The sequence below is a fragment of the Miscanthus floridulus genome, chromosome 5, assembly GCF_019320115.1.
Source record: "Miscanthus floridulus cultivar M001 chromosome 5, ASM1932011v1, whole genome shotgun sequence".
Lineage (NCBI taxonomy): Eukaryota > Viridiplantae > Streptophyta > Magnoliopsida > Poales > Poaceae > Miscanthus > Miscanthus floridulus.
In genome coordinates this window covers 124,639,449-124,656,023 of record NC_089584.1, presented here as the reverse complement: position 1 = coordinate 124,656,023, position 16,575 = coordinate 124,639,449, and the positions used below count along the sequence as shown (strand labels likewise).

General features: G+C 43.5%; 1 protein-coding gene and 1 pseudogene across 1 annotated transcript; both read left to right on the top strand.

The window, feature by feature from the left end:
* The first annotated feature begins 2,854 nt into the window (after window positions 1-2,854).
* Window positions 2,855-4,590, top strand: LOC136453431 (RING-H2 finger protein ATL74-like). The gene has a single exon (XM_066454005.1). It carries the CDS (start codon window positions 3,539-3,541, stop codon window positions 4,142-4,144), a length of 606 nt encoding a protein of 201 aa, XP_066310102.1. The 5' UTR covers window positions 2,855-3,538; the 3' UTR covers window positions 4,145-4,590.
* Window positions 4,591-10,813: 6,223 nt separating this feature from the next.
* Window positions 10,814-16,575, top strand: LOC136453430 (uncharacterized; annotated as a pseudogene).

The window sequence follows — 16,575 nt, the reverse complement described above, 5'->3', positions numbered from 1 at the left end:
AAAAGGGGGTTTTCCGTCCGTTTCCGCGAGATCTTGTTTTTATCTAGAATTATTCTGTTTTCCACCCTTTTTTCAATCTAGTGAGATATGTCTAGAAATTAATATGTTCATAAACCTACTAATCACAAATTATGCATGTTAACATGTTAACACATGGTATACTAGTAAATATTGGACCGATAATTTCGTACATGTATATTATTTTGTGACTTTGTTCATGTATACTAAGAATATTTGATCATGTTATTCTAACTTATTTTTTCGGCTCTCCGTCCGTATTTGTCTGTTTCCGTATTTTCGTATATCCCCATCCGTTTTTAATTCTATTTTTTCCCCGAACCCGATCCTGTTTTCGCTAAAAATATAGAAACGGAAATGGGAGAGAAGTTTTTCCGTCCGTTTCCATCCGTTTTCATTCCTACCCTAGGCGGTAGCTAAGCAGGGGCCTTGGTATCTCAAATTGCAAAAATAGATACCTATACTAAAAGACTTTTCTTTCTTTTTATGCTATCGGAAAACGGATGAGATAAAAAAACCATCATTAGGGAATGTTTAATTAATTGCTTTCTAGGTTTTCACTAATTGCTTTACAGCAGTTTTCCCAAGCCTCCTAGTAAAGAAAGGTTAGAATCGTCCATCAGCTTCTGCCTAAGTATTTGTTTTCATTTCTTTGATTGGGCATTCCAAGCTTCCTTTCTATTATATCTAATGCCCATAGCTGATTTGATTTTGGATTTGTCTATTCTTTTTCTTTTTAAAAAAGCTTTATTTGCGCGCGAGAGTTGAACAAATAGCATAGCCTCTGGGATGTTGGCCCTAGTAAATTAAAGGGGGGCACTTGGTAGCTGTCGGTGGAAAGATGGAAATTGGTTCTGAAAGAGCTAGGGATAAGAGATATGATTGCTTGGCATAATGTAATGAATGTGATTCTAACGGGAACTGGAAAAAGAATAGTTCCCAATACTGGGCCCAAAGAAGAGAGACAAAAGAAAGTAGTGAAAGGGAAAGTCAAGTACACAAATCAAAGTGAAAAATCACATAGCTACTGGCCTTGTTTGCTTGGAGAAATTCTGGAGGAATCTAGAGGAATCTATGAGAGAAAAACACTGTTTTGGATAAAAAAAAGAAGTGGATCAAACCGGATTTAAAGACACGCGAACGGGGCCACTAAGTCAAAACGTCCAATGAGAATCAAGATCAAGAAGGACATGAATCCATTAGCAGGTCTATTAGTTATTTCATTATTGGCATTCATTAACCAATAGAAGCAGAAAGAGATCACAAGCATTAACGGACCCAAGGTAGCAGAGGGTGCAATGCAACCATCCCCTACCCTGTTCTGATTCCTACTCGTGTGTACCTAGCAGTGTATTTATTTAAAAGCTATTTTTTAAGAAACACCTAATGTTTCAATAAAAGAACTAAAATTATATCGCACATGATAAAAAAACTGCGCACACCCGAATTTCCCATCTTTTCTTCTTTTATGGCATCTTCTCTAACTCCGACAATGTGCGGTGGCAGGAAGCCAGGATGGCTAGGTGAATGAGCGACCGTAGGGCCAAGTAGTGTTGGAGGAATTAGCTCCGACAATGAAGATTAGCAAATCACGCACAGGGTACCATATGTCTAGTGGAGAGTATATCTCGATGTTGACAAGGGACACTGATGGCTATGCGAGCCTAATTGCCTAATATGCTATGGTTGCAATGGCGTACTGAATGAGCGCTCCTTGCCTCAGCTTATATAGTTCAAGAGGCAGGGTTACAGATCCAATCCCATCCGATTGAGATATACATTTCCTATTCGGTTACAAGGAGATTTCCTAATTGCCTAATCGGTTACTTTGGGTTTATCTTGATCTCCAAGCTTCATTTGGCTGATTGTTTGTCCACCAAGTCTGATATCGTACCTCGTTCTGGTTGGTCCTCGTATTCGATTGCCTCGGACCACGCTACCTGGAGTGGGCTCTCTTTTATAGACGGCGAGGTACACTAGAGTCCATATCTTTGATAGGTAGCGATGTTGTTGTGGCTACTAGGTGTGTGAAGTGGAGAGAGCCAATTGAGCAAGCCAGAGGCCAATGGCTTAGATGTCACGAGTTGATGGGTTAGCAACGGATCCAACAACGAAGGGCTCTCAAAGGCAAAAGAAATGTGCGGCGGAGGCATCACACAGAGATGATGTCCAATGGCGAGACCCTTGGGAAGACGAAGTGAAAGAAAAAGATAACCTCATCTTATCTTGATCAAAGGGCCGGAAAGAATCAGGTGTGGAGGAGAAAATTTGTCGGGCGTGTGGTGTGTAGTGCAGACAAGTTCTTAAAGGAATATTTATAGGTTTAGAGGATTCTTCAGTAGATAGCCGAGCTTGCCATCATCTTTTTGAAATGCATGTTGCTGCCCTTATCCAACTTGCAAGGACTTAGACTGTCTCCAACAAGAAACGCATATGGGAACCCAAACTCAAAATGGGTAGCGAGAGACCCAAAATCAGCCTCCAACAGAGTACCTATACGGAAGACCTATTTTGGGTTGTCTGATAGGCATAACCCAAATATGAACATCTTCTCTCCTGGAAACTCATTTGTAGAAAGGATTCTCTTTTGGGTCCTGTTGTTGGAGAAGATGCTGAATAGGTATTGAACCCTTTCCCTGTAGCATTACCCAAAGGACGAATGTGTCTTGTATTTTAGGTGGTGTTGTTGGAGATAGCTTAGGACTTCCCAAGTGCTTGAGGAGGTACCTCAGTTCAGAAGTTGGATGGGATCATCCGATCCAGGTTTATCCACACGGCCACACCTCAGAAACTGGATGTTTCCGTTCACAACTCGGGAAGCCATTGCTCTGTGCCTCTGGCCTGTGCCGACAGAGTGAGCTGAGGCCGACGGCGTGGAGTCCGGCCGGGCCGCCAGGAAAAGCACAAACGAAAAGCACGCGCAGGTTTTGCATCAGCGCACGCGCGTGGCCGCCTGATTTGCACGCCCAGCAGGCCAGCACGGACAAGCCGAACAAGCAACAAGTGCATGCGCAACAAGCGTACGATACGAACACAGATATTTCTCATGCGAACTTTTGGAAGGCCATGCAAGGCCCACCGTAAAGTGACCCGGAACCGACCCTCCGCTCCAACCGCCGCCGAGCAGCGCTGCGACTCAGCTCCCCGCGATCTTGCCTCCCCGCTATAAAATCTCCTTCCCCGGCCGCTTCCGCCGGGGAGCTTTCCACTTCACAGCCGATGACCCTACCAGAAACCGACCCGGTCCGGCTCGTGCGCGAGAACGTCCATCAAAAAGGCCGCCGGATCACACTGATCACAAGCCCCAAACTTTCCCAAACCAAGTTAGCTGCGGAGTGAGTGCTAAAGCGCTCTCTGCTGGACTCTGGTCGCAGCTGCAGCGTCCCCTCCCTTTTTGCCATCGAGCATCGTCACCTGTGCCGCCGGCGCGTAATTGCACCGGGGTCACTGCTTAAGAGGAAGAGCAGGAGAGGCAGGGGCGTTGGGGGTCTCGTCGTGCGGTGCGGGACTGCGGGTGCCCATGGGCGTGCACGCCAGGTCGATGAGCTGGTACATGAGCCCGCCGGGGTCGCCGGCGCCGGGGAGCGCCGCCGAGGCGCAGCACGCGCTGAGCAGCAGCCCCGGGGGCAGCAGCGACGCCAGCTTCGACACCAACATGGTCATCATCCTCGCCGCGCTGCTGTTCGCGCTCCTCTTCGCGCTGGGCCTCAACTCGCTGGCGCGCTGCCTCATCCGCTGGGCGCGCCGCGCGCCGGCGGCGGCGGCGGGGGAGGCCGGCGGCGCCGGCGGGCTCAAGAAGCGCGCGCTCCGGAGCATCCCGGTCGAGGTGTACGGCGCGTGCGGCGCCGACGGGGCCGCGGCCGTCGCCGCCGACGTCTGCGCCATCTGCCTCGGCGAGTTCGCGGACGGCGAGAAGGTGCGCGTGCTGCCGCGCTGCGCCCACGGCTTCCACGTCCGCTGCGTCGACACCTGGCTCCTCTCGCACGACTCCTGCCCCACGTGCCGGGGCTCCGTGCTCGACGGCGCGAAGGCCGCCTCCTCCGCTCCCGCTCCCGCCGCCGGGGGCAGCCGGCGGCAGGGCAGCGACGCTGCTGCTGCTGCTGCCATCGCCATCGTCATCGGGTGACGTGGACGGGAGGGGCCCTCGTGCGTGCCCACTGGTGGTGGAGCCACACGGCGGGTATGCGAGAGCTTCGTTCCGTGGTCCGTGAGATATTTTGCTGTGAGAGGCCGACGAGTGGGCCTGGCTCTCTTTGTAGCTCCCTAGGTCGTAGTCTAGTCAAGATTGCAGCATGTCCTTCACGATATTTATCCCTTCGGTCTGTACTTGTGCTTGGTTTGCTCGTCCACGTCGTAGCTAGTCCTGTTTGTGTATACTGGGAGTGGATGACGGCGACGGGGTACGCCGCTATAGGCAGCCAGGCTTGCAATAATACAGTTTAGTTTGTAGTTTGCACATGCTCGATTTGGGCCTTGTTTAAATTCAGGATGTAGAGTTTTAGGTGCTACATCGGGTGTCATATGAATATCGTTTGGGATGTTCGGATACTAATAAAAAAATAAATTACAGAATTCATCGGTAATCCACGAGATGAATTTATTAAACATAATTAACCTATCATTAGCACACATGTTACTGTAGCACCACATTGTCAAATCATGGCCTAATTAGGTTTAAAAGATTCGCCTCACAAATTAGTCGCAACTGTGCAATTAGTTATTTTTAACCTATATTTAATACTCTATGTATGTGTTAAACATTCGATGGGATATGAAGTAAACATTAGGGGAGTAACTAAACCAGGCCTTGGCACAATTTTGGAGCACCGAGCACAACACGGAGGACACCTATTTTGCAGGTCACTCGATTTTGAAAAATATTTTCCTTTCTTTTTTCATATTAGATATGTATTAGATTTTGGATATCATACCTACTGGAGTACTAGTATAGTAACCGAAATGATTTTGGCATGTCGAGACCGAAATGGTTCCATCAATCACACGGGCAGATCCAGTGGGCTGTCCGGGTATGGCAAAGCATACCCTAAGCCCAGCCCAACAAGAGACATACCCATCTGTAAAAAAACAAACTGTGTGAGCAGAACAACACCCGTCTCCTCTCTGCGACTCCGCGTCGCACAGCGTAGGTGCGTTGTCCCCCCCCCCCCCCCCCCCGCCGCCCGGCACAGCGGCACCCCGCCACCCCTGCCGGCTACAACAAGGCGCAGGCCGTGGCCGGCGGTCGTCGCGCGCTTGGCGCCTTGGTCAGAGGCTGGAGGCGCCCTGCCCGGCTGTCCCCCATGGCCCCACCCCACTGACCAACTCCCTCTGTGCGCCGACGGCCGGCGCATCCTCCGACGACTAGCGTTCCTTCCCTCCAGCTGAAGCAAACTAACAAATGTATCAGGTATGGGTATCAGTCTGAAGCAATTTCCCCCAAAATCTCTAACCCTAACTTCCATCTGTTTTAATTTATGTATTTAGTTGTTGTTCAATTTCTCCTCAAATTAGTTGATCAGTTAAACTTATACAATATGTGCTTGTGATTTGTGAACTATGAAGAGAGATGGGGACATTGTATCTATATTCCAAAAACATGCCGCAAAGAAACGTGCTTCTTCAACTCCTGTTCTGGAAGAGGAAGAGATAATAATTGAAGAAATTATTGATCCTTCTGTGGAACTAGCTAAAGACGTGACTGCTGCTGTAGAACCAACTCCTGTGCCTGTTGTGACTGATGTGTCCACCAACACCCCCACAGCCACCTTTAGGTTATGATGTTGATCGCCTTCCACATGATCCAAGTGAAAGGTTGCCCATTGCAAGTTACCATGCTAATGATCAAGATGCAGTTGGGAGAGCATACATTCTTAGAGGGCTATTTCAACCTTATGGTTATGAGTTTCCAAAAACAAAAATTGGAGATAGAGATCGGAATTTCACATGTATATGGTTTGCCAAATATGATTGGGTAGAATATAGCATCAAGAAGGATTTTGTGTTTTGCTTTGTGTGCTACTTGTTCAAAAACAAGAAATACAAGGGCAAAGGGACAGATGCATTTATTGTAGATGGATGGAGAAATTGGAATGTGGGAGATACTTCACTTTTGAAGCATATGAAGTCTAAGGCACACAAGGATGCTCAAGAGAAGTACATTGGCTTTATGAATCCTAATGCAGCAATTGATAATAAAATTAAGAAGTGGAGTGATGAAGAAATAAAGCATTATAAGATTAGATTGACTTATTCACTAATATGTATAAAGTTTCTTTTGCATTAAGGGTTGGCTTTCTGTGGACATGATGAAAGTGAAGAGTCTAGCAACATAGGCAACTTTATAAAATTATTGAAATTTTTTGCAGCAAATAGTGAAGAAGCGAACAAGTTTGTGCTCAACAATGCTCTAGGTAATTGCTCATTAATTAGCCCAATGATCCAGAAGCAAATTATTTCATGTTTCGCCATAGAGATTAGAAAGAAAATAATTGAAGAGATTGGTGAAGATCGCTTTGCTCTCTTAGCTGATGAGTCTAGTGATGTGTCACATAAAGAACAACTAGCCCTATGATTATGCTTTGTTGATAAATTGGGAATACCATGTGAGCACTTTATTGGAGTAGTTCATGTAGATGATATTACCTCTTTATCACTTAAGGAAGCAATTGAAGCTGTACTTGTTAGTCATGGCTTGACTATAACTAGCATCCGCGGTCAAGGCTATGATGGGGCTAGCAATATGAAAGGAGATATTAAAGGGTTGAAAACATTGATCATGCAAGAGTCACCTTCTACTTATTATGTCCATTGTTTTGCACATCAGCTCCAACTAGTTCTTGTTGCCATTGCATTTGAGTCATTTGATTTTGTGTTCAGTGCACACTTATTGTTTGTTATTCTTGGATATACAAATGAATTATCTGAGTGTTTACAAAGGAGGGAGCAAGATATTATTCATGCAATCCAACTTATTAATGTGGCAAAAAATAGAATGCAACACTTGAGGTCTAATGGATGTCAGAGTTCCTGATATGGAGGCTAAGTATGTGCCTTATGGAAGATCAAGAAGGTTTGTCCAAGATTAAACAAATAATGATCACTTTAGAAGAGAGGTATACATTGGGGTTATTGATAAAATCAGTCATGAGCTTGACAATCGGTTTGATGAGGTTCATATGGAGTTGCTTTCTTGTATGTCTGCCCTCAACCCTTTCAATTCATTTGCATCATTTGATGCACAGAAGGTACGTCGACTTGCTGAATTCTATCCTAAGGACATATTTGGCTCCGAATTGCTAAGACTTGAATTGCAACTTGATACCTATATTGATGTCATGAGACAAGATGATAGATTTAGTGGTTTAGAAAACCTTGTTGACCTCTCAGTTAAGCTAGTGGAAACAAATAGGCACAAAGTTTATGATTTGGTTTATTTGCTTATCAAATTGGTATTGCTTCTACCGGTGGCGACAGCAAGTGTTGTGAGGGCATTTTCTGGAATGGATTTTGTCAAAACCAAGCGGAGAAACAAGACGACTGATATTCTCTTGGATGATTGCCTTGTCACGTTCATTGAGAGAGACATTTTGGATGAAGTAGATGAAGACGACGTAATTAAGACTTTCATGTCCATTAGAAAGCGTAGGCCAAAAAAGTAGTGTTGTAATCTTATTTGGTCAAGTTTCTATCATGCATATTCTAAACAATTAGTGTGCTATTTGAACTATTTGTATCTTCATTTTAGACTTATTATGCTATTTAATAGTTGTGTATCAATTATGAGGTAATTTTTATGATACTCTACTGAATTGTATAATGAATTTTACCGGTTTACATATAAAAATTTTGATTCGGCATACCCTACACAAAAATCCTAGCTCCGCCACTGATCAATCATGGGCTCTCAAATTCTCCACGGGATTGAGGTGCTGTCATGATAATAACGCTAAGGGTAACGACCGAGACCGACAGCGATATTGCCTTGAAATAAATTGACGGCTTGGCGCCAACTTGATCGATTATTTGCGCTAACAAGTGTTGTACAACAGCAATCAGTCATCAAATCATATCGTAACAGCTGGCCATAAAATAGTATGCATGAAACGACAGCTCTGAAGGTGTTGCCAAACTTGCTGCAGTGTTAGGTTAAGGTTTAGCTTGAACTTATCAGTCATGGAACAATATTTTCTCTCACAATAAATTAGCTTCAACTGGCTTATCAGTCGTAGAAATCATCAGCCGAATAACACCGTCTCTGCACATGTCGACGTGCAATGCAAGCCACACCGACAGTCTGTTACGCAGCGAAGGAGCTCAGACAGAACAAACAGAGAGTAGTCCATGCACATTGATGATTGATCTATATATAAACACCCATAAAACTACTGTTTACTCATGAAGATTAAGTTAGGTAAGACGGCTATGGCCTAGCTTGACCTCAACTAAGCTCCACTCCTGCTACTATGTAGTCTCTACCATTTACTAGGTTACCGCTTGTGCCATTACAATTCATAAGAATATGATATATTCTATTTTCTACATCACGGGCTACTTGGATGCATATATAGATCGGTGCATTTACGTATGGACAAAAATGCTCCTGTTACTATCCCTCTCTTCAATCGCTCACACATAGGTTCCACTTGCGTCCCCTTCCTCACTCCCAACCCCAATCCTCCACTCCTGATATGCCATGCCGGCCACCGCCATATCCATCGTCTGCCTCGATGTCTGTGTGCTCACCCCGACGATGGTGCGGTTGGATCGGCATGGCCGCTTGCCCCGTGTCGATGCGGCTGCCGCTTGCCCGGTGCAACCACCACCGAAGCCATGCACAATGTGCAGCCACTGCACTAGATATCTAGTTATCATATCTCTAGCCCCAGGAGCCTCAAGTGTTCGACGATGATGAGAAGGTGAAGCCGCCCTTTGAAGTTCGCATATGTTCGATCAAGTCCGAGCGTCATGAGTGTTGCGTCGATGAGGATGATAACTCTACTTCTATTCATGTTGGCGAGCTCTACGCGGCGGCGTGGCTGGCTCGGCACGGCCGCCCATGTGCTCTCTCGGCGTGACTAGCCCGGCAGGGCTGCCCGCTTACCCACGCGCTTTTCCCGTGGCGGCAAGGCTGTGGCCCGATGCGGCCACCTGCCCACTCACTCCCCCAGCTGGCTCGGCATGGTGTCCAACGCGCTCGGCGGGAGAAGACGAGAAAGAGATTCTACATGGGTCTAACGAGTGGCCCCATATGTCAGCGAGAAGGAGAGACAAACAGAGAAGAGATATTTTTCATCCGTACAAAAATATAGAGTTGTTCGTAGATTTGGGCTAAAGACACGGAGAACATATAAAATGACATATTTTCAAGTTGTATAAAAAAGTTAGTATAACAGAAATTTTGTGGTGCAGACGTCAGGTCGTTCAGACACCGCGCTTCCTGGCCTACGCGCTACCAGCCCAACAAGCCTGCTGCCCTCTACCTTCCTTCACGCTTCTAAAAAAGACAACGACATTTCTCAACTTGCACAGTCGCCACGACGTTTCCCACCGATCGCCCGCCGCTCGCCTTCTCCAGTGCAATTGCCGCTCGCTGCATCTTTCTCCGGCACGGGGCGCTTCGCTGCGGGCATGACACCCGCCCGCCGCGACCGTCTCTGGCACGAGGGCGCCTCGCCGCGTGAGGTCATTTTATACCGCCGTTGCCACCTCCACTGCGGGTGCCACTCACCGGGGGGGCGCACAGCCGCCTGCCCACTACTATTCTCCTTCTCCACCGTGACCTAGCGCCGGATCTCGCTGTGCAGGCTCCGCCCGCCCCCTTGCTAGGTTTTGCTGAAAGCGTATGTTGCAAGAGTAGTGTTTCAAATATTTCAAAAGTATGTTGCAAGTGTTGTATATCGATGTTGCAAAAGTAGATCGGATGTTGCACTGCTTACAATGGCTATACACATATTTTCAAGTATATGTTCCAAATATTTCATCTGCCTAAACGTATGTTGCAAGCTGTTTTATCTAGATGTTGCATATACATGCATGTTGCAAGCATATGTTTTCAAGTGTTTTAGGTGTTTCAACGTACGTTGTAAGTGTTTTATCTAAATGTTGCATATATTTGCAGTGGTTTTCAAGTGTTTTCAGGCGTTTTTGCAAGTGTTTAAGAAGCTTGTTTCAAGTGTGGACAACGTTTGGGGCGACATTCGGGGCGGCACAGGTCCGCTGCTGGGGTGCTCGCTCGCTCGCTGTGCGGGCACCGTCAGAAGGCTAGCGCCCCAGATTAGACGTCTAAGTGCTTGCTAGTCCGTTAGTATAACGAATTTCTATATGTATTTTTTTAGGTGTATAATGGTTGGAGGTTCTCGACGTGGGACATTTTTCTAGGGAGATTAGGCCCTATTCACTTTGCTGAGGAGACTAGCTGAAAAATACTGTTAGACGAGAAATAGTGAGGATCATCCATTTGTAATCGCATTAGGTCTAATTAACCCAGTATTTTTATTTCAGACAAGTCTGCTGAATCTCCCGGCCGTGAGCCCGTTACCTTGGTGTACCAAGGGCCAGTTTAGTTCCTCAAAATTTTGTCAAAATTTTCAAGATTTCCCGTCACATCGAATCTTTGACGCATGCATAAAGCATTAAATATAAATAAAAAATAAAACTAATTACACAGTTTAGACAAAATTCACGAGACGAATCTTTTAAGCCTAATTAGACTATGATTAAACACTAATTGTCAAATAACAACGAAACCGCTACCCGCATTTTGCCAAATTTTTTGGCATCTACACAAGGCCCTACCTGCTGCAACCCTCCCTGCCTTGCTTTCTTCGGTTCTTCCAACCCCCGGCGTGCGCTCTCTCCTCTCTCTTGGCGACGACTCGGCGCCCGGCGCTGCCGCCCCACGCCAGGTGCCCAGGTCTTCTTGGGGCCCTTCGCCGGCGACGAGCACCACCAGGTACGTCCGCCCCTTGTCTTCCCTTCCAGCTGTGCGAAACCGAGCACCCAAACCCTAACTTACTATTCGTGCTCGGATCTGATCTGATTACAAGCGCATATGCATGTATTATGCCTACTAACTTCAATTCTTTTGCAAAATTATCGGTTGTACATGCGTACACCCATGTCGTTTACTGGATCCGCCCCTGGGCTTCTATGGCAGCTGAAAGATGGCGAGGATACCGTCTCTGAAGAGCCTCAATGCGTTTCCACATGCGGAGGAGCACTTGTTGAAGAAGACTTACTCTGGCGCTGTTGGTATGATCTATGGGGACCCTATTGTTCTGTAATTGTTGCAAATGATTGCTTAAGTATATGGTTTCGAGGCTGGCCTTTAATGTGCACATCCATCGATATCTTGGCAGTGACAATTCTTGGGCTACTTATAATGTTTACACTGTTCGTGCATGAGCTGCAGTTTTATCTTACCACCTACAACGTGCATCAGGTATGATTGGTCACAGCTTATATTTTTCATGTTCGACTGCTATATGCAACTTTTCAATGTAATATTCACAGAGACTTTGTTCTCCCCTTCAAATATCTTTTAGTTTTTTTCCCCGAGGCACAGTGAATATGCCTGTAGAAAATAGGGCCTTATCCAAAGTAAATGCTTCCATTTCTAATTTCGAGATAATTCTGGTTGGCATGTGGGGGCTGAGTTCAAGCATCATCCAGCAACCTGATCAAAGAATTATTTTGATGGGAATTCATTTATTTGATATGAAACATTACTATAAATCAATTTCGTTGTTCAACTATGTTTTCTGATGTTGTAGTTTCTGTTAATTAGCATTGATGAGATTATGGCAAAGTCATTTTCTTTTCATTGAGCTTATCCTTCCCAACATCTGTATTATGAACCCTTCGCCAGTTGATACTGTCTGCAGTTATCATTGATGAGATTATGGCGAAGTCATTTTCTTTTCATTGAGCTTATCCTTCCCAACACCTGTATCATGAACCCTTCACCAGTTGATACTGTCTGCAGATGTCTGTAGATCTGAAACGAGGAGAAACTCTGCCAATTCATATCAATATGTCATTTCCTTCTTTGCCATGTGAAGGTCAGTTATTAACTCCAGTAATTCACCAATTAGTATTTTGTGACGAGTCTTTCATTATTTTTGATATATCTGTCTCTGTGTCTTGATTGTTTAGTATTGAGTGTGGATGCAATTGACATGTCTGGGAAACATGAAGTTGATTTACATACAAATATTTGGAAGGTAACATCTCTTGAAAAAAATTCATCCCTTCCTGCGTGTGTATTTTTTTAAAAAAAGATAATACAGTAGCTGGACTAATGAAGAAACATTGCATCAGCAGGTAGAAGTTGGCAACCAATAGATTATGATGGCAAGTTGTTTTTTATATGTTAATGTACAAATGCTGAGGATATGTACTTTTACAAGCTTTGATTTGTGTCTTGGTGCAGTGTAGACAATACTCTTCATATGTATTTCCACGTTAATAGGTTTCCCAATCCCACCAAAAATTGTATTATGTTTTGTAAAAAATGTTCTAGTGCCTTCCTCTAATGTCTAATACTTTTTCTCTTACTTTATATTTGCGTAATACAGCTTCGCTTGGATAAGTATGGCCATATCATCGGTACAGAGTACTTGTCTGACCTAGTTGAAAAGGAGCATGGGGCACATCATGATCATGGTATACACTTCTTCCTGCAAGGACCAAAAAAAGCATAGAATAGTGATAATTACCATATGAATTTTTTTTTATCTGCAGCATGTATGTCCTTTTCTTATTTTACCCAACTAGCAAACATACGTGTGCATAGCAACGGGTACAGCTTGTTACGTAGTCACATGGGCAATTTAAGGCTTGGAGATTTATTCAATGATTATGTCATCTGTTGCAATTCGTCTTGGAATTGGACTTCGTACCGTTGCTGGACATGTGCTGTTGTAACTCGTATCAGCACGAATGGTGAGTCCAGGTCACATATGGGACAGGGAGGGGCGTGAGGGCATTGTGGGAAGTAAAAAAAGACAGGTTGGAAGAGTTTCTTCTGTCTTTAATATTAGCTATAGATATAAATAGATGTAGGAAAAGTGCAGCTGCAACTTAAGTGATATTTTTCTGCTGTAAATATGTTCAGTTGGCATGTGGTGTTGTTGGTTACCCTGGCGATTCAGGCTTCAACCCAGTGCCTACCTCCATAGAAGCTGGAAGTCCTAGCTGTTTACTCTTCCAAAACAGAAAAAAACTGGCACTGGTAATCTATAACTGACAGAGAAGCGCATGTTCTCAGTCTTGATTGTCATGGGAAAACCTGTATGCAATAACAATGACTAAATTGTTGGACCAAAGATATTTCTATTGGAATCTCATATGATGGTTGGACATGAACAGACCATGGGCAAGAGAATCATGATGAACAAAAGAAGCATGAACAAACCTTCAACGAAGAAGCAGAGAAAATGATCAAGAGTGTCAAACAAGCACTGGGAAATGGTGAAGGGTGTCGAGTATGTTATTCATATACTGGTTCTTATTTAATTTACAGAATGGTGTTACAGGCATTGCTAATAAAACTGTGCCCACAATTTTCACAGGTCTATGGGATGTTGGATGTGCAGAGGGTGGCTGGTAACTTCCATATCTCAGTGCATGGTTTGAACATCTTTGTTGCTGAAAAGGTCAGTAATCCAAAATTCCAGATACTTACAGTTATTCTACCCTTTGTACATTTTGATTATGAAGTATGTGTACTTTCTTTACATAAAGTCCAAGCTGCTAAAAAACTTAATTATAATATTAGTGATTTTGTGCTATAGAAAAACACTAAATTCTCTTAAAGAACACTAAATTTAAATGAGAGTAAAAAGGAGAGAGAAAAATAACAAGTGAACTACCACAACCTGCCATTGGAACAAAAGATATTTGATCCCTTGAACATCGTCTTATTCTGACCATCACATGGTATTGAAATAACCATGATTTCTTCTGAGGCTCTTCCGTTGGCATTGTACTTTTTCCAGTCTTTCCACTGATATGAAAACAACATGAAGTATCTTTGTTCTTTTCTTCTTTGGGCATATGTTACTTCACAGCTATTTTTACGAATTAGAATCATTTTTCCCTGCAAGGTCTGTCAGTTTTATGGATATAAATAGTTTCATCTGCATTAAAAACATCATATTTTTTGTTGATTGTGGTGTTTTTATTTAGAGTAAAGTGCACCAGCGGTCCCTAAACTTGTACCGCTGTGTCATCCCAGTCCTTAAACTCGCAAATCGACCGTTTAGGTCCTCAAACTTGTTCATCTGTGTCATCCTCGGTCCCTAAACTTGTTCGCCTGTGTCATCCCGGTCCATAACCTTGCAAATCAATCCATTTAGGTCCTCAAACTTGTTCAGTTGTGTCATCCCGGTCCCTAAACTTGGTTTTGAGTCTCATTTGGGATCAAAACAGGGTGATCTAACAACTTTATATCAAAAATAATTCATAACTTTTTCATATGAACTCGAATGAAGACAAACTTTATATCAAAATTGTAGCCCTCGATGCGATCTATGACTTTGTAGTTGAAAAGTTTTTGAATTAAAACTGTTTAGGGTCCCAAAATATTATTGTATGTTTATAGATTTGAATTGAAATTTGAAATTAAATTTTGGGACACTAAATGATTTCAAACAAAAACTTATCACCCTACAAAGTCGTAGATCGCGTCGAGGGCTACAATTTTGATATAAAGTTTGTCTTCATTTGAGTTCATATGAAAAAGTAATAAATTATTTTTTGATATAAAGTTGTTAGATCACCATGTTTTGACCCAGATGAGACTCAAAACCAAGTTTAGGGACCGGGATGACACAACTGAACAAGTTTGATGACCTAAACGAGTGATTTGCAAGTTAGGGACCGGGATGACACAGTCGAACAAGTTTAGGGACCGAGATGACATAGATGAACAAGTTTGAGGACCTAAACAATCGATTTGCGAGTTTAGGGATCGGGATGACACATCGGTACAAGTTTAGGGACCGCTGGTGCACTTTACTCTTTTATTTATGTAAACAGGCAGACTGCTTGCCTTACCCCTTAACAGAGGGCTCCTGTGCAATCTTGTACTTCAATTGGCATTAGCGATACATTTTTCAACTGGTTATTCAATATAGTTTACCAAGATGTACCTTTTTTATGCAGATTTTTGAAGGGTCAAGCCATGTGAACTGTCAGTCATGTTATCCACGAGCTGTCATTTGGCCCAAAGTATCCAGGAATTCATAACCCACTGGATGAGACTTCAAGGATACTTCATGACACAAGTGGAAGCTTCAAATACTATATCAAGGTGAGTTGCCATTCATCTAGCCTTTGTAATCTAGCATTTGCATGAAAAAGCTTCCAAGTCTCAACATTTAGGGAATATAGCAAATAAAGCCTGAAGGGAATTAGGTAGTTTCACAAACGTTCACATCTAGATTAAGATATGAACTCATCAATGGGGGCAAAAGGAAAATTGATATTTCCGATCTCCAACGAGCTAATGTTTGTTGAGTTGATTTGATCAAGTACACCACAACATCTGTAGAGTGGATACTTACTAGTTCATTTTACTATGCAATTTGTAATAGCTTGTGAGAAAGCTCTACTTTTTGTCCAATTGATATACAGGTTGTTCCGACTGAGTACAAATATCTATCAAAGAAAGTATTGCCAACAAATCAGTTTTCTGTCACAGAGTATTTTCTTCCCATTCGCCCAACTGAAAGGGCCTGGCCAGGTAACTACCCCCCTCCCTTCCTTGTCGAGCATGGTATCTTCATCTATTCTCAAAACTAAACTATATTTTTTTTCATGTAGCGGTTTACTTCCTGTATGATCTCTCACCAATTACAGTCACCATCAAAGAGGAAAGAAGGAACTTCCTTCATTTTATAACTCGTCTATGTGCAGTTCTTGGTGGCACATTTGCCATGACAGGTTAGCTTGCACCCAATAATTTTCTGGTCTATCTTTGTGCATTTTGCATTTTTTTTACTCAGTTTCACTGACAGCATCAGTTGCATTGCATGCAAGGTGGTACTGACAGCAGAACTTAGAAAATAAATCCATTGTTTAATTAACTAATTGTTACAAACTCTTACCGTTATCTGTTATACAGGAATGCTTGACCGATGGATGTACCGGCTTATCGAGTCAGTCACCAACTCAAAGACCAGAAGTGTACTGCGGTAATTGCGCAATTCATGATAGACGAAGAACAGCTGGTACCGTGGCTAATGAAGCCAATAGATCTTTGCCCCAAGCTAACTTGTCAAGCCATGTTGATTTGCATGTTTTATTTTCTCCGTGCATGGCTAACTTATAATACGTCGTTGCTTTTTTTTTTATCATCAATCATGTTAGATTGACACCAAGTCCACGGACTACAGTTTGTCATCAACTGACATCTATCGACTATCGTGGAACTAAACCATTGAAGACAAGTGATTTGGGAAGGGAAAAAAACTTGTGATGAGGAATATGTATGCAAGAAAAACATGGCTCCAGAATAGTTTTTACTGTGAAAATCAATACAAATATTTAGCTTCA

Bases quoted from the DNA above. Each gene is read 5' to 3' on its own strand.
- LOC136453431 (XM_066454005.1), top strand. From the start codon at position 3,539: ATGGGCGTGCACGCCAGGTCGATGAGCTGGTACATGAGCCCGCCGGGG.